Source organism: Spinacia oleracea, chromosome 5 (assembly GCF_020520425.1).
Source record: "Spinacia oleracea cultivar Varoflay chromosome 5, BTI_SOV_V1, whole genome shotgun sequence".
Taxonomy (NCBI): domain Eukaryota; kingdom Viridiplantae; phylum Streptophyta; class Magnoliopsida; order Caryophyllales; family Amaranthaceae; genus Spinacia; species Spinacia oleracea.
In genome coordinates, this window is record NC_079491.1 from 6320057 (window position 1) to 6338394 (window position 18338).

The window sequence follows — 18338 nt, forward strand, 5'->3', positions numbered from 1 at the left end:
GTATGACTGATGTTTATAAATTAGTTTTATTATAAAAGAAAAATAATTAATGCTTCGTAATAGACTATTGAATGACTAGATCGCGTGAGAGGCCTAATTAATATGGAGTAGTGTTTGAATTAAGAATAATCTCTTTTTAAATTTGTTTTTTAGTTGTAGCTTAAATTTATGTCATTTGTATAAGGAAATTTTTATTTGAGGGAGTCTTTATAGAGGAATTCACTCCTATGCTTATTTCAAATGGTTCTTAAGACTTTTTAAGAAACCAAGACTTTTCTATTGACAATTCTAATACTCGTAATCCATAAAAAAAAAAATTATTCCGATTAGCCGACCATACATATATTCATAATATTTGTGCTTGCCAATAAATATTTTAATAGATTTAGGAAAATTTGTCAAATACAACCTAATAAAGTTCTCTATTTGCCAATTACAACCTCAAATTTCTATTTTTGCCAATTACAACCTTAAATTTATACGTCCATTTTAAATTACATCCCGAAATTATTTTCCGGCAAAAATCACCGGAAGATGATGTCATAATGTTATTAAAAAAAATAGTTATATATTTTCTATAAAAAAATTAAATCGATAAATAAGAATTAAAACAAAAAAAATAAAATAATCGATTTTTTTTTACAAATATTATATACTTAATAATTTTTTGAATAACGTTATGACATCATCTTTAGGTGATTTTTGCCGGAAAATGGTTTTGGGTTGTAATTTAAAATAGATGTATAAGTTTAAGGTTGTAATTGGCAAAATTAAAAATTTGAGGTTGTAATTGGCAAATATAGAACTTTATTAGGTTGTATTTGGCAAATTTGCCATAGATTTATTCTCAAACTATATATGTCACATTCAATAGTTATCTAATTTATTAACATTATATCCCGAACATTAATAACGCGCCATAAAATATCGAAGTAGACGTCAATAGTAATCATATATATCAACAACAAATAATTAACACAAACCATTAGGTCCCAATTTTCTACCTAACACTAAATTAATCTTGGCCATTGAATTGGTTGTAGGTCTAGTTTAATTTAAGGGTAGTGGTCCAAAACTCCAAATATATGTTGGTGTCTTGGTGACTCTAGGCTTTCTTGAACCGTAGCAGAAGTTAGAACTTCTAATGTGGGCTTACTTGAGGGAGGGTGTTCCTTTCTAGCTTAATAGCTATTACTTTGTATTAGATCTAGCAAAAATAAACTGAACCCGATTATCTGAACCAAAACACGAGTTAAACTATTTGTTCTAACTTTGACTAGCTGATACAATAAGTGACGTTTTTAATAAAGATTATATTATTTCAATAATATTTTTGGAAATAAAATCGAATATGATATGACAGAAACCTGAAATTAACATGATTATTTTAATGAAGAACGATTACAACCTATGAATAATGAGCATAGGGAAGAAAAAAAAAAAAAAAAAAAAGGGAAAACCACATCCTAATTAAAGAAAGTGATCGGAGAAGATTTAACGAAGAACAATTACAAATTGGAAAATTTGTTAATATTAATCCAACCTTTGACCGATTTTCTTTAATTAATCCTACATATGAGATATTATTTAATAATCCGAACTTTTATACCTATTTTCTTTTGATGGGTCACATTGACCGGTAACCGGATAAAATTGTCAAATCCTCCACCTTCCCTTCATTAATGTTTTCTTTTTCTTTTTTCTATTTTTTAATTTCCCTTTCTCACCTCTGCTACAAGTCGTTAATGGCTTCTCAATTTCTCAGTCATCAACTTTCAAAACTAATCCAAGCTACTCCTACTACTTAATTAATACGCATTAAACTAAACATAACTGAAATAAATTATGATTTTGATAATTAAAAACAATGAATTCTAATTTTAAATTCTCCTCTTTCCTCCCTCCACACCATTGTTGATCTCCTCAAGAACCTTCATTTATATAATTATTTTTACAATGCTATTACTTTGAAATTTTTGCTGTTAGTTCTCTCACCAATTTGGCTACAACCATTACTGTCATACCATTTATAATATCCCGATGTGGATTGAATTCAACAACGGCTGGCTCACGGAAGACCGGTGGTCATCGGTGGTGGTTTTGGTCGTGGGTGGTTGTTGCTCGCTGACCGCACATAGAAGGAGAGAGAACGAGGAGGAAATGGAGAGATGTTCTTCTATTCGAAATCCATAGAACAGTACCACACATTGGGATTAATTTGAGTAAATTGATTTTTGGATTTAAATGAATTGAGAAAAAAATTGAATACGTTGGGAGTCCATTAGAGATACATTTAAGAGATATTATACTTGAGATAGATCAATGATGAATTAGAGATACATCAAAGAAATCTCAAGTTAATAAAAACAATGGTGTTCTACGGGATTACAGGAGAGAGGAATATGATAATAGAACAACCAAATATGAGAAGGGGAGATTGAGGGATCCCGTAGGAGAGAGAAAAGAAATGGGGAACATGGTTGCATTGATTTTGTGGGAGCTGGCTAGCTGGGCAGCACGAGGAAGGAGGGCTTCCTACGGACAGTTGGAGGAAAGAGCAATGGAATAATAAGGAAAAAAATGGATTTTTTGGATAAATTAGAAAGTGACACGTGTACAGGTAACCTTCTATAGCAGGTGTATTACCTGTTGGGACCAACAAAAGAAAATGGGTATAAAAGTTCGGATTATTAAATAATATCTCATATGTAGGCTTAATTAAAGAAAACCGGTCAAAGGTTGGATTAATATTACCAAAATTTCCTTACAAATTTACAACCTACGAATAATAATTGATCACAAATTTACAATACTACCCCGTCCCTAAGGAAAAAGAAAAGGAAAAGACCCATCCTAATAAAAGAAAATGATAGTCGTCCATTGTGAATAACAAGTTGGAAAGTAATATCCAATCATATGATGAACTCATTTATTGACACAAATTTAATTTTAGCAATTGATTGAAGCTGACGTTATGATCGTCAATGGCTATAAAAGCATGCATCATAGCTTTGGGTATTAGGTCCCCTGCTGGGAAGTTGACACGTGGTTAGCCAAAGACTTATTACTCTATTAAGTATAATATTCCCTCCGAACTTAAATGTTATTCCCGTTTGTCATTTTACGCGGTTATTAAGGAAAAAGAAATATTATAAGATTAACTATTATTAATGTAGTTTTATGGGGAATTGTTGCTTTTTGATTCAATTCTCACAAGAAAACAAAATTGTTGAACCAATAGAATTTAAGGAATAAAAATGCCAATTCATTAATCCATCTAAACTTAAACAAACCAATGAGACTACAGGGTTTTTTGTTGATAAACCAATAGAATTACAAAGTTAAAATTACAAGGAAGAGATTAAAAAGGAAATAAAAGAAATGGGAAGATTATTTTGGGACACTAAAAAAGGAAACGAGAATAACATTTAGATTCGGAGGGAGTATGATTCTGCATCACTTTTTTGTGTTTTTTAAAAAAAAATCAAAAAATCTTTGGCCATTACAGGTGCGTGTGTCTTTCTTGATCTGATCTGATTTTTTTTAATTTTTTTATATTATAGTCTAATTTAATATTAATGTTTTTTCTGAGTACCTTTTGCCTTTTGTTTTGTGTTGGTTTGATCTGCTCTGATTTTTTTTTTAATCCAATAAGCAATAAAAATAAGTGGAAGAGAATAAAAACTTACTCAAAGTCATTGCAATTTCCCCGAAGTACTCCGTATATAGTTAATGGATTTTCCAGTCTTGACACGATATCAACATAGAGACATGACGCGAGACCAATTAATATGAACATAGCCCGTTAAGAATAATTTGTCATTTAATAAACCAAGCGACCACTTCAATGTTTCAACTAATACCTTTTCAATTCCATCTATCTTATCAGTTTTACCTCGTTTTTAATTAGTATTGTCCTACTCAAAAAAAAAATATTGTCAAGTAGAGTTTAAGAATAATCAAATTTTCTCCCGTATTTTTTTTAAAAAAGAATTTCCCACACCTTTATTGAAACGTTATAAATTTATTAGTAAGGTTATGTTCTCTTCACCTTATTCTTATTGCTTGTTATTTATTGTTTTTAAAATCTCACCAAAACATCCTATAAAAAGCAAAAAATGCTCACAAAAATATTCAGACAAGAGCAAATCATTAAAATTAGACCAGACTAAACTAGAAAAATCAGAGCCAAAGAGAACAAAGCATAAGTTGGTAATTGAGTGGTTGTCAACTACTCCCTCCGTCCCGGAATACTCGACCCGGTTTGACCGGCACAGAGTTTAAGGGACTTGAATTGACTTATTTAATTTAATAGGTAGTAGTTGATAGTGGGTATTATTTTAATGTAGTTAGTGGGAAATGTGTAAAGGGGTGGGGTTGGGGGAGAGTAAGGGTTGAATTTTTAATTATTTTTTGTATGGAGTAGGGGGTAGGTGGGTTAATAGGGGTACAGTGAGAAATAATATAATATTGTTAGAATATTTCCATTTTTAGAAACATGTCAAGTATTAAGGGACGACCCGATAAGGAAAACAGGTCAAGTATTCCGGGACGGAGGGAGTAGTAATTAGTAAAGTATTAATGAATTAATATCCAAGGCGTGGATCGTATCCCGCCTACATCATTTACTCTCATCCTACACTTTGTTTTTTTTTTTTGGTGTTAGCACCCGGTTCACCCTTAGGGCTAATTCGGATTCGGGGCGAGTTCTGGGTAGATAGGTTCCATTCCCCTCCCAATTGTTGTTGCGGGGGATCGAACACTGGTTCTCCCTACCAAGTTCAGCCCCAATCACCACTGAACCAACAAACAATTGGTTCATCCTACACTTTGTGCATCTCCCTAACCTAAAAATCGAAAATAAGTTGGTGAATGGTGACTTAAATCCAATGGCAAGGGCAGCAAAGCCAGCAAGTGGTTACTGAGAAAGAGTCATTGAAGCCCACTTAGAAAGAGTCCATGTAGCCCACTACACCTACTGGGCCACGGCGTCAAGGTTTCTCTGGTACGGCATCATTCATTAACTATGTTGGGCCATATTCCTTTGCTTTTCCGATATTAGATAGGGCTGTCATATCGGGTCATCGGTTGGCTACGAGTCGGGTACAATCAGTTTAGGTATAACCGGATAGTGTAGTTGTGCGGAGTCATTATGCTTATGCGGATTGAATGTGTGAATTTTATTTTTCGAATCACTTCGATTTTTGTCGATTGAATCGAGTCAGTTTTTGACAACCCTATTATTAGCCAATCTCCACTAATAAATTACATTTTAGGCCTCGCCTGGATTGGGGTTAGTGGTTTGGGGGGGATTTTTCTGGGAGCAATCTTTACCAGGGGACCAATTTAGGGGGTAAGTTTTCATTTGATCTAGGTTTGGCATATCAGGGGTTATAATTACCAGAGTAATTATTGCTTCTACAATGGTGTTTGATATTAAATTATTTATCCAGCTCCTGGTTATTAGTTATTATTCCAATTACTGGACATTAGCATTTGATCTCCATTTGAGCTCTTTACATCGAACAAAAAAGAAAAAGAAAAAAAATCCTTCAATCTCAAAATTGAACATGCAAGTAAATTTAGCTCTATTATATTTTCAGTTCATGGATAATCAAAAGAAGATTGGTGAGATAGATCAAGATTTTGTTAAATATCAACCAGTTGTTGAATAAAAAAAATTACGGAGTATAGTTAAATTGGTAATACAAGTAATCAAAATAAAAAATTGAAAGAAGTAGAAACCTGGAATCAAATAATTGACGATTGAATTACATGGATAATCGAAGTCCATGGCCATGGATTCATGGAAGGGAGAGAAGGGGTGATAATTTCTGGCATTTGAAATAACAACAATCGGAAGAGATGTGTCGATAGATGGTTAATGACTGATGGGTTTGGGTGAAATGTTACCCGAGTAATTGTTATCCTAGGGGGAGGCTGAGTAATAGATTACCCTCATTTGGAGGGCAAAAGTTCCAGGCCCATAAAATCTACCCCAATCCAGGCATTTGTTACAAGCCCATAATTATTACTCCTGTAATTTTTACACCCTATTACACCCATTCCAGGCAGGGCCTTAGTATTTTACCTATACTAACAGGAAATGTTTTGGCCGCACCGAAAGTTAATTTTGTACCACTACTCATAAACAGGAGTGTCAAAATGCTATAAACATGTCACATTCAAATTGATAAAATCGAACGGATATTAGCACATTGCTATATTTGAACTGTTATTTTGAACATAACAATGTTATCTCGTCCAATGTTAATACAATATATCACAATTTTATTTTGAGATTTAGTACATAGGCATACGATATAGCGTAAAATAAAAAAAGGGTTTGTTCTCAACAATTGTTTAGGACTTAGTGATATTTGCGTGTTACAATTCCTTAATCGTAAACTTCTAAAGTGTGACAACGAGAATCTTCATATAAAGAAAGTACAAATGAAAGTGGTCATGAGACTCATGATCGAGTAGCACCTAAATAACTAAAATTCATATTCAACCACAGACAACCTCGAGAAGGCATCTTGTAGCAAAATTCGAATGCCAACAACGCAACCTTCATAAGAAAACTCAACATTTTTACCATTAACACGACAACATCTCGGCTTCTCTGAAGAAAACACCTTAAAATCACCAACACCTTTCACTCCAACCTTAACCATTATTACGTCTTCTTCGTCTAGGAATACGAGTGTGTCAATAGCTCCGCCACTGTTTAACATGTTAACAAGTCCTATGGGGGCAAAGTGGACCGATTTGCCCCCTAGGACTTGTACAGGGGAAACCGTCAAGAGCTCAAAATCAAAGGAGTTTAAGGTAACTTCCATTTTATCATTGAGTTTCAAGAGTCTTAACTTCTTTTCTTTGAACGTGTAAACTGCAAAAATGTCTGTTTTTTCGATGGAGATTGGGTTGTTTCCTTTACTCCATTCGACATCTTTAGGAGTTGTTAAACATTTCAATGGGTGTGAGAACTCGGATGCTGCTTTGTTGCGACGTGTTTGTGGACACCATCCCCCTCCTTGGCAGTTGAACGCCCCAATCACTCCTGTATACTGTTTTACGGTACATATTAGTGTTAGAAACTATACTTTGAATTGAAAAAAACGGAAATACAAAAACTAGATTATGACGAGTTAATCTTTGTCCTTAAGATAATATTAATATAAACATTAACCTTCTGCTAAGTGGTAAGTGTTGATTAATAATATAACCATATTATCAACCCAATACTAGCAACACCAACCCCAATGCTCTACTTGACCCAATAACTTGAGCCAATATCATATTCAATATATGTAGCACATAGGTATACTTAAATTATGCAAAACATCGTATTTTTTCCACGTGGGAGAATACTCCCCCATATGCAAAGTGAAAACTATTATCTAACAATTAATATGTTAGAACAAGGAGAAATGATAAAAGTCGCAAGTTCAAAATATGTATTTGTAGAAAGACACAAAAGTTTTGGCGAAGTGAACACTTAATGGTAAAGATGTCACTGGGCCGGGCCATCCCCAGGCACGATGTGACCCAACACGCAAAAAGCACGACCTGATATGAACACGAGCATGAAGTCATGGGACCAGGTTCATTTTTTTTGGAAAGAGCGCAAGTGGAATCTATACCAATATATAATAAAGAACAGGCTCACGAACTAGTTAAGCTTAGTTACTATGGTTTGACCCGGTCCAACACATTGGCACATAGGCTTGGAAAGTGCCTGTGCCGCAATTTTAAATTATCGATTCAGGCCGGCCCATAAGAAGAGAAGTTAGCGTGGGCCGAACCCGTCTAGGCCCAAGGCATGTGCATCCGGCACGAAGCACGACCCAACCCACATCTATCTTTATTTAAAATAGTGATTTAATTAACTACATTAACAAGGTTTATAATATGATATAATGAATGGTTTTACCTTGTTAAGGTTCCAAATCTTGAGCATAGTCTTGCCATCATGTAAAGGATCCTCAAAGAGGCAATCCCTTGTAGGAAGTGCATAATGTTGGCACCTTAAGATAGAACCATCAGGCAAAACAAGCCTCTTAAGTAGCTCGAAATTATGGTGTCCGACACAGTCGCTAACATAGACCGGACCACCGGAAATGGCCCGTGACGCGGCGTGGAAGTCGGCACAAGGGTGGGTGGATTGGAACATGTCCCAGTCAGGATGAATGAAGTTACCCATCCATAAGCTATTGTAAGCACAATGCACCATGTGAAGACCTTGTAACCAATATGTCCCATTTGGGTCTCCATTTGGATCAGTGCACCAAAAATCATCCCCTGCATTACACAACATATTGATCAAACAAAAAAAATAATAACATACGGGGTAGTAATTTTAATAAAATAAAAAGTTTCAGCAACATTATTGTTTGATTTTCTTGACTTTTCAATTATGTTATAAATTTTGTCATTAAACTTATAGAAAACTTTGAAACATAAACAATTTTTGTACTAGTAAAAGAAAATAGTGACTAAATTAAAATCTACCTCAGTTTTTATACATAAAAAAATTATTGGTTTGGACGATGCCGTAGATCATCGCAATTTAGAAGGTGATTTAATTATAACAGGTAATGTAATATTAATATTTTTCCCATTCTTTTTAAAAATGACGCAATTATTGAAATATTAAAATTTTAGGTGAATTGGATATATAATAGGTTCACTACAAGAATTTGTATCTTTAACGACAACCTAATTACGACGGGTCAAAAATCCCGTCGCAAAAGCCTTTTGCGACGGGACAAACAACCAAACAATGACGGGAATAACCGTCGCAAATATCTTTTACGACGGGTTTACAATGGATTTACGACGGGATTTCTATTAACGACGGCCCACTTTTATGACGGGTTCACGACAGGAAATCCCGTCGTTAATCAATGATTATTGGCCTTTCGCGACGGGATTTCCCGTCGTTAATAGTACAATTTCTTGTAGTGGTTTGTAATAAATAAAAGCTAATCCCCGTCCAAAAAAAACTAATTTTTATTAATTGGTTTCTAACCATATTACCCTTGTTTAGATTAATTTTGATCTTTGTTTTGTAGTTCTGAATGCTATATATTAAAAGTTGTGTCGATATATAATTAACATACAATTATGTATGGTAATTCTATCACATTATTAATGGGAAGTCACGGATAATTGGATTCAGCTAAAAGCACACTACTATCAAGTTATACGTGACATTTCTCGCCTTGGATTTTCAACAATATTTTAGATGTATATGTTATGGTAAATAATAAATACTACGGCGTGTGTACGTAGTTTGGATCTATTTGTCAGACCATCCATATATAGTTGAGTTTCACTGCTTTAAATTTTATTTAGAAAAAACCTTTAATAGGAAACTGATTTTGACACACCTTTATATAAGTGAAGCAATTTCTTATACTCTTATATTGAATATTTCAATTTTCAAAATTACTTTTTGGCGTGTCAAACTCAATTCTCCTATCGGTAATGTACGTTAAGAGAATAGAATGGGTGCTTACCAACACGTCCAAGGCAAATGGTGTGTGTACCAAGAAGCATAAAGTCATTGCAATGTTGCATACTTGCAATAACTCCATTTCCTTTGAAATGCTTCTTAACTGATGCGGTCAGTGCCTTGTAATATGCTTTTGCTAACTCCACGCGTCCCCCGTATTCCTCTGACAACATTTCTAGCAACTATACTTACACACCAACAAACAAACAAACAAACAAACAAACATTTAATCTTACATTCGACACTTACATTTCTTAATTTGTTCACAAGTGGGAATAAATCAGCACGTTATAAACTTGTTATCATATCCAATAGAGGGTATTACACGTACATGAGCCCCAGATCATTGAACGAGTTATAAAAAATGACAACAATTGGCAATGATGTTGAACGAGTTATAAAAATGACAATAATTGACAATAATGATGCTCGTAGATCACAAGATTTGGGTGTAGATTATGATATTAGACAAATTGCTCGATCATTTATCGATTGACAAATCATATTCAAATAGTGATCTAATCAGAAACCAATCAGAACAATCATATCCATTTATCCTTACAAAATGTGTACGTATAAACTATTTCCTAACAAGTAGCAATCTGTTACGTTCCTTAATGTTCTACTCAGCTCACGTATTATTCGCAATTTCGCGTGAGACCAAAATAAGCAAACTTGACAATATCATGTAACTTATGCTATATATAGTATTACTCGTGTCATGTTGGAACTTTCTTGATTTAAAAGCAACCAACATGTAATAAAAAAAGTTTTTAAAACTAAAAACAATAAAGAAACGAAGATTAAATGAGAGGGTAGTTCGAGAAATTTACGTGAATGACATCAACTTTAACACCATCGATTCCAGCCTCTTCAAGGTGAGAATGCAACCCTTCATACATCTCCTCCACTATCTCCGGTGACACCAATCCGACACCATTTTCGACAATCTTATCCACGGCCAAATCCTCCATAGTCGTACGCAATCCCTCGGACAATTTAGGACTAATGACCTTAGTACTTGGCATGTTGGACACGTTAGGCCTTATCCCACCCCAATATCCCGCTAAAGCGTGCCACACGTATACATGTTCTATTGTCCTAAACTCTTCTTTTAGGTCACTTACAAATCCCCTTAACCCTTTCCCTTTACCTTTGGGACTTTTATAGTCCCTAAACTTGTAGTTTTCCTCATATTTTACTAGCCTACATGGCATTTGTTCCCCAGGAGAGGTTAAATCCATCCCCTCCTGAGTTATAGGGTCGCAGTCGTGAGAAATCGACTGCCACCCGTCGTCTATTAAGACTAGTCCGGGCGGACATCCGCCCTGGGTTAGGTGTCTAACACCTTCTTTTATGCCCTTAGGGTTGACCTTTAGGTAAAAGGCATCCCAAGTGCACCAACCAAATTTGTCTACTATTCCAGGCGGATTCTTCTCCTCCAAGAGTTTGAAAGTCCCCAGGTGAGCCTGGAGGACTCGAAACGCATCTTGCACGAGGTCAAACGGGTCGGATCCTACATGCATGTAGAGACAAGCCTGAAAAACCGACCCGGTTACCCGGGTCGACCCACTTTCCACACAAAGGCAAACATCATCATTATGGGTTGAGTTGGGCTGGAGGGAGGCCCGGAACGGGCCCTCGATAATTGGGACGAGCAAGACATATGGACGGCCCAACTCATTCTTGTCCAACATCATCATTTGGGTCTCATATTCAACATCGTTACCACTAGTTCCGGTCCAGTGGGTAGTCCACCATACCTTGAACCGGAAAATGCTCATGAACCGGATCCCCTTAAGCTTACCAATAGGAACCACATGGCGGCTGCGGGGCTTATCCACGTGGAACCCAACGAAGCAGCCACCTAAGGGAGTGGCGGTAGTAGTTTTGAGTGGCTTTCCAAAGGGAGTGGCAGTAATATTAGGTGGGACTTGAGTGAAAAAAGAGTGGCCATTAGCAAAAAAAGTGGATGCTTCTAGATTGATGGTTGATTGTATAGCACCATCAATTCGACCCATTGTTTCTAGAGTACCCTTTGTTAAGCTTGGAGCCATTTTTGTTTTCTACTACAAGGGAGAGATATTGGAGATGATTGGTAGAGTATGTTGTGAATGTGATTATTATCATACACTTAGCAAATGAAGAGTTTTTATAAAGGGTTGTGTGTGACAAAGAGTTTTGTTTTTTTTGGGTGTGTGTAGATGATTCTAGTACCACCGTTTTAGCACCGTGAAATATATACTGCTACGTATGGATGTCAACTATCTTAGTAAAGTATTAAGAGAATTAATGATATCCATTTAACACAACAACATTACTTGTGATTAAATCCCATCTATATCATTTGCCTTACCAGAAAAACAAAAACCATAAATCGTTACAAACTTAGATGGAAAATTATTTGTATTACCTGCCATAAACCCAGGTTAACCAAACTCAAATCTGAAACTGAAAATTTAAAACTCATCCAAAGTTGACTCGAATAAAATCCGACTACCTATCTGCAAAAGGATAAATGACGTACTCTACATGAACTCAAGCCGAGATATATCCGAACTGATCTCAAAACCGAACCAAATTTAGACTTGAAATCTTGAATCCATCTGACACGGAGGATTAATTGACTAGAGATGGTAGATCTGAACATGTACTTAGTACACAAATTGGCACTTGTCATTTTACCATCATGAACTAGTTTGACGCGTTACTAAACACGAACACAAATACTAATTTAGTTAAAGAAAATAAACTCATACTAGCTTAGACCCCGTGCAACGCCCATTTATCATTAAAGAGTGACCCGAGAACTATTTTTATCCTAAAATAGTGGCCCGATAACTATTTTTGAAAATAGATAATCCAAAAAAGAGCCGAGCATAAATAAGTTAGTCAAATAGTTTGAATTGAATATAATTTTGATAAATGAACTTCTAATATTAGTCTACTTACCATGTCTTATTATTTTAATTCACATCCGTACTCACCATGTATTATTATTAACAATAGATTAATGTTAGATGTTCATCAATATTATTTAAATTTGTTATCAAACTAAAAACTTAGAATAATACATATGTAAAATCAAATTGTAAAGGAAATAAAGATGTTGATTCATCTTTCCTCCAATAATATAGTATGTGGTTATATTTATGGTTATTGAATTTGATTTTATTTCATTTTTATCTTAGTTTCCTTTTTCTTTTTTTTAAGTAATATAATTTATTTATTTTAAAGTTAAAAAAAATTTGGCAGAAAAAAAATTGCATCAGAAAGTGACGCGTGTCATTTCTAGTATAATGTAATAAATATCTCGACACCGTCTGATTTCATAATCCAAAATGGAGCTAACAGTAATTTACTAAAAATGAAAACTAGAGAAATTTCCAAAAATGTTTTTTTGGGCGAAAAGACCAAACTGTTTGTCGCCCTTGACAAATTCGAAGTTAGAACAACGTTAAATATCTGAAAAACAACCCTTAGAAATTATAATCAATGGAAGGTGCTGACACAATTGATGAAGAAGTTGAGCTTTGTAATCAACCTGAACATTCACACAATCAAGAAGATTCTTTTGTTTGGGACGACAATTCACAGCTTTATTTTCATGCCAGGTTTATCTTCCTCTTTCAACATTTTCAGTTTTTTGATTTATTTTTTTATTTTTTTGTAGTTTATATTACTAATAAACTTACAATCGGTCACTCCTTTCTTTTAATTTTCGAATTGATGCCAAATTGAAGAACAAATGGAAGAATTTTGATTGATGGAAGTAAAGTACGATTACCCTTTTGCTAATTAATGGCGATTTTACTTGGTTTTGGGGATGAATTCGAGTACTCATAATCTTTGTTCGTTAAATAATTAATAGACAAACTAGGGTTTGATTATTCACTTAGTTTTGGGGATGAATTAAGTATTTCATAATCTTTGTTGATTAAATAAGTAACAGATAAACTAGGGTTTGATAAGTCACTTAGTTTTGGGGATAAATTTAAGTGTCCACAGTCTTTGTTGGTTAAATAATTAGGGTTTGATTAGTTTGCATTTCATTCTGCTGCAGAAGTGGGTTTTACCATAACCCAAATGAAGGATGGTATTACAGTACTAGTGATGGATTTTACTACAAATTTGAGGATGGAAACTACAAACTCTATGATTCCTATAATAAGGTATTAATATCATATTTTGGGTGACTGCTTTTAATACTTGTGTTCTTTTCTGTTGTTGGAGCTGGATGATATCATTATATCTTTTTGCTATATACTGTAATTGTAGGATTATCAATCAGTAACTGAAGGCGGAGGTGAATGTGATATCGATGAATCTCTTCTGCAAGCCGTATCTAAGGAAGAATATGATCAAAATAATCAAGAAATTGATGGTGTAGCTCACCAAATAGGTACAATTAAATCCCTGTTCTTCCTCACTCCTGCCCCTGTTGCCAGTTTTTCCAATGCTTGTACAAAATTAAGGAGTTGTAAGTTTGTAACTTATTTCCGTTCCGCCTTGGCAGCAGTCTGCTTATTTTTTGGTGCACTGAATTTCATTTGATGATTGTATTACAACATTAAGGCTCCGTTTGGTAGGGCGTAAAAAAAATTTCAGGAATTTTTTTTCCCTCTATTTTCAATTTTACATCCTTTGGTTTGCAAAGGAGTGTAAAACCATTTTCCCTAGGAGTAAAATTGCTCTCCCAATGATGGTAAACCATTTCCCCTCCAAAATGAATGGAAAATGGTTTTCCTTCCCTTTCCTTATCTCTCTTGTAAACTCCTCTCACTACCGGCTTACTTTCCCTTTCTGTTTCATCATTTTTCTTACATGGAACCAAACAACATAAAACTAAATTTGCAATTGTGTTTTCCATTGTAAATTGTTTTTCATGAAAATCATTTTACACTGAAAATGTTTTACACCCAATCAAACGGAGCCTAAGTCAAAACTTTTGAGCTCACTCCGATGTTGATGTGATTCGTTTGAACACAAGTTTTTTCTGAAGCAGTTTTTCGCTTGAATCTCTGACAGGAGAGTGCACTAGCAATGCGTTGTCTGAAAATCCTCCACCATCAGAATGGTAGGCAGCTACTTTGAGGTAAACCTTATCATTGCAGCTTATTCAGTACTCTTATTTCCAAACTGTTAACATTTTGTTTCTTTTTCCTTCCTTAAAGGTTAGAAGATACATTAATAGAACTTTATCTGTCGGGCTATCCAAATACCACATCTGAAGCTGCTGAAAACCAGCAGCTTCCTAAGGAAACAGATGATGAAGATGGTTTTATGTTGACAGCTGATGGTCAGTTATATACTTATGTTTTAGTGCGTATTAAACATAAAGAACTTGTGTCTCTGATGGTTTCTGTTTATTCTAGGAAACAGCAAACTCTATGAGCAGGGAGATGCCGAGTTAAGTTTGGACCAGCACACTGCAACTGATTCAAGTGCCAGTGTCTTCCATGAAGGTCTTTAACCCGATAACATTTATTTATATACCCTTGTTATTCACAAACAATCGGATATTTTTTATCTTTTTTTCATTTTCCCATATGGTCTATTTTTCTTAACTTAAAGCATGTTTATGCTACAATTTAAGTTTAGTAGTTATAGCAAGCTTCTCTACAGAAGACTCTTCAATTTGCTTTGATTTAAGGAAATTGATGAGTCAGATCCCTATAGGAACCTTCTTCTACGACTCAGGCTCCGTTCTATTGGACTTATTTTGTTTCAACTTAACTGAACTTATCTGAACTTACTTTATCTGAAAAAAACTTATTTTATGTGAAATAAACTTATCAACTCATATTATCCGAACTTAACTTATCTAAACTAATCTGAACTTATTTTGTCTGAAATAAGTCAAACCGAACAGAGCCTTTATAACTAAATTAGCTAGTTTGATTAATTTCTTTGGTTGGCTTGGAATGACGTGCCTTTATAACTAAATTAGCTAGTTTGTCTTTTTTTTCCTAATCTTATGACAATCTTCTACAGATGCTTCATGGGAAGAAGAAAATTGGCGAGCTCAATATGGTCAAGTTGTCCAACAGGAGAATGAGTTGGGGACAGGAATCCACATTACAGATATGTGGGACTGGTCAATGGTAAGAGAGATCCATAAAGAAAGAAGCTCTCCAGTGGCCAGGATAGTTGGCAGGTTAGTGCAACCTTCCTCCAAGCTTCATCCTTCTGTGCCTTCTCATGGTCGCCGTTTGAGAACAGCTCCAATATGCAAGGTCCATCTTGATTTGGTGCAGGTTAGATCAGGTTTGCTGTCAACCTCTTTTTTTTTAGGAATTTAAAAATATGCTATATTTACTATTATATTCTTCCTCCGTCGCCATTCTCTCTTGTCCTATGGAAACCATCTCCACATGCTTGCAAATAAACAATGTGATGTCATTATGTTTATGCTGATGAAAGATGTTCTTGGTGTTCAAACTGCGATACATACACGCTCTTTGACATGATTGGCTTGCTGGAGAAGGGGGGGATTTTAGAACTTTCACACTAGCTGAAAACAGATTTCCGTGAAACAACACATGCTTTCAAATTTGGACATCCTATGGTCTTTCTTTTTTCATATTCACATGTGAGAATTCATTTAGTATTTTGATCGTAATCAGGAGTACTGCCTTCAATTTGTATACTCCATACCTGCTACATAACATCAGTATAGCTTACAGGCTCATTAATTTTGCCAAGGTTTGATGTTGACATAACAAATATAGAGCAATTACCTAGGAGTCTTGGATATGGTAAATAGCGTTGGCTAAATCTTTAACTTAAACATTTAGGTTGTCTATATTGGTCTCCAGGTACCAATAAACTCATGCGAGTTTAAATTCTATTTGTATGCCCTTTGAAATAGGATGAGATGGATAATGAATACTCCGTACTTCATAAGGAAAATTATTATGTGATTAGTATCTTAAAACCTCTTCCGATGGAGCCAAAGATTCATTTGTTCTTTTGGCTGTGGGATGTAATGGACTAAATCAAAATGGCTCTTAAAACCTCTTCGCTTCCTTTTCATGAAGTAGAAGATGGTCGTCCCGTTATCGCTTTTGGGTCAATTGGAAACAACCTCTCTGCCATTGCAGGGGTAAGGTTGCGTACACCCGACCCCCCCCCCCCCCTACCCTGCTTCTTGCGGGAGCCTCTTTGAGGCAATGGGGTAATGATAATGATAATGATTAGTATCTGAAGAATTTCTTTTCTGGAATTTGTTTTTTTTTTAACCAAGTGAAGTAATAAGTTATCTTCATTCCTTTTCATCTCTCTTCTTTTTCCTTTCTTTTTAGCTTAACATGTAGCTGTAACTTTCATACTAAAAGGAGTCTTTATGCAGGGCAAGTGTACAAGCTGCGGACCCCTAGTGCAAAATATATAGCCACCTTGTCTGATTTTGATGCTTCAAATCCAACCAGGGATTGGGGTTTTCCTGAGTTATCAACTGATGCGATTAATGAAAAATGTGAATCCAAAACTACGCTTCAAGTTTTCTCCCAGCAATGTACAAATTTAGGCCATGATAACCCCTCTGATTATGAGAAGGTATGTTTCTGTCATGTCTTGCACCAACGATTTGTATCTTTTGCGGAGTATGATTTATTGTATTGACAAGACAAACAGCAGAATAATTATTGATTTATAGGGAATATGGTTTTCCAAAGTAATCCATACCAAATACAATCTTTTTAGTTGGGAATATAGGTCTAAATTTGGTCCATATTGCTGATGGTCTAGACTTGGTTTTTTTTTTTTTTTTGGGGGGGGGGGGGGGGTAATTATTGTAGACGAATCACCAGCGTAAATTTTGACAAGTGTTCCTGTCGAGAGAGAGGTGATTAAATAGTTGATTGACTAAATGTTCATCGTTTTTGCAAATACACTCCTCGTATTGTATCTATGTGAACCATACACTACTTGCCGAATGTCATTTTCCAACTGTATTATCGATTTGTTGCACATTTTGTTTCATCTCTGAAGCATTTTCTTTCCCCCAAAATGCATTAATCTCAAGAACTAATTATCTCTTCTGAACATTATATTTCCCCCACCAGCATAAAACCAATGTATATAGAGATAGAGCTGCTGAAAGAAGAGAGCTGCACGGCAGTTTTGGTGAAGCCCCTGGACAAAAAAGGTCAGCTGATGATGCCAGTCCACCTTCAACTGAAGAAGCTGCTGCTGAAGCCTTGGAAATGTCCCTTGGAGCTGGTAGTTATGCCCAGAAAATTCTCAAGAACATGGGCTGGAAACAGGTTTGTTCTTGTTCTGATAAGGATAATGCATTTTGGTAGTTAACTAGTTACTCCATCCAACTACAGAGAAATCCTACAAAATGTTACTCTGCATTAGTTTGTTTCATGCTTTCATTTTGGTAGTTCAATGATTTTATTGTGGGCAGTTTGTTTCATGATTATGGGGTAAATCTGTGATCTTGTGTACAGGGCGAAGGACTTGGCAAAACTCAACACGGGCTGAAAGAACCTTTGCAAGGCATTGGAAATAAAGGTACTGCTGGATTGGGATGGAATTCCAGACGAAGGAATTAAATTACTTACATTAACACTCGGGCTCCGTTCGGTATAGTGTAAAACATTTTCATGGAAAATTAATTTTCCCATTTTCAATCATTTTACGTTGTTTGGTTTGTAAAGGGAAATGGAAAATTATTTTGCACTGAAAACGTTTTACACCAAACCAAACCAAACAGGAGCCTAGATGACAAAAAATGGACCATGTATTTTGTATACCTAGGAAATGTGCGGAATCAGTTTATCTAGAAAAGAGGTTGCAGTTTTATTTACAT

The 18338-nt window shown here is 35.1% G+C and overlaps 2 protein-coding genes across 2 annotated transcripts; one reads left to right on the plus strand and one right to left on the minus strand.

The window, feature by feature from the left end:
- Positions 1 to 6266: 6266 nt before the first annotated feature.
- Positions 6267 to 11697, minus strand: LOC110799636 (galactinol--sucrose galactosyltransferase). The gene is made up of 4 exons (XM_022004920.2): positions 10354 to 11697; positions 9525 to 9702; positions 7937 to 8304; positions 6267 to 7070 (listed from the first exon to the last, which is right to left on the minus strand). The coding sequence occupies exons 1-4, from the start codon at positions 11575 to 11577 to the stop codon at positions 6498 to 6500; spliced, it is 2343 nt and encodes a 780-aa protein (XP_021860612.1). The 5' UTR covers positions 11578 to 11697; the 3' UTR covers positions 6267 to 6497.
- Positions 11698 to 12869: 1172 nt separating this feature from the next.
- On the plus strand, positions 12870 to 18335 carry LOC110799625 (uncharacterized). Its single transcript, XM_022004906.2, has 10 exons — positions 12870 to 13134; positions 13584 to 13692; positions 13799 to 13922; positions 14549 to 14597; positions 14695 to 14819; positions 14896 to 14985; positions 15515 to 15787; positions 16872 to 17077; positions 17587 to 17787; positions 17977 to 18335. Exons 1-10 carry the CDS (start codon positions 13016 to 13018, stop codon positions 18079 to 18081), a joined length of 1401 nt encoding a protein of 466 aa, XP_021860598.1. The 5' UTR covers positions 12870 to 13015; the 3' UTR covers positions 18082 to 18335.
- The last annotated feature ends 3 nt before the right edge of the window (positions 18336 to 18338 follow it).

Coding starts and splice junctions, on each gene's coding strand:
- LOC110799636 (XM_022004920.2), bottom strand. CDS start 11,577: ATGGCTCCAAGCTTAACAAAGGGTACTCTAGAAACAATGGGTCGAATT. Junction 8,305..9,524: donor CATTTGCCTTGGACGTGTTG/GTAAGCACCCAT, acceptor TGTGTAATGCAG/GGGATGATTTTTGGTGCACT. Junction 7,071..7,936: donor AGATTTGGAACCTTAACAAG/GTAAAACCATTC, acceptor ACCGTAAAACAG/TATACAGGAGTGATTGGGGC.
- LOC110799625 (XM_022004906.2), top strand. CDS start 13,016: ATGGAAGGTGCTGACACAATTGATGAAGAAGTTGAGCTTTGTAATCAA. Junction 13,693..13,798: donor TCTATGATTCCTATAATAAG/GTATTAATATCA, acceptor CTGTAATTGTAG/GATTATCAATCAGTAACTGA. Junction 17,788..17,976: donor AGAACATGGGCTGGAAACAG/GTTTGTTCTTGT, acceptor TCTTGTGTACAG/GGCGAAGGACTTGGCAAAAC.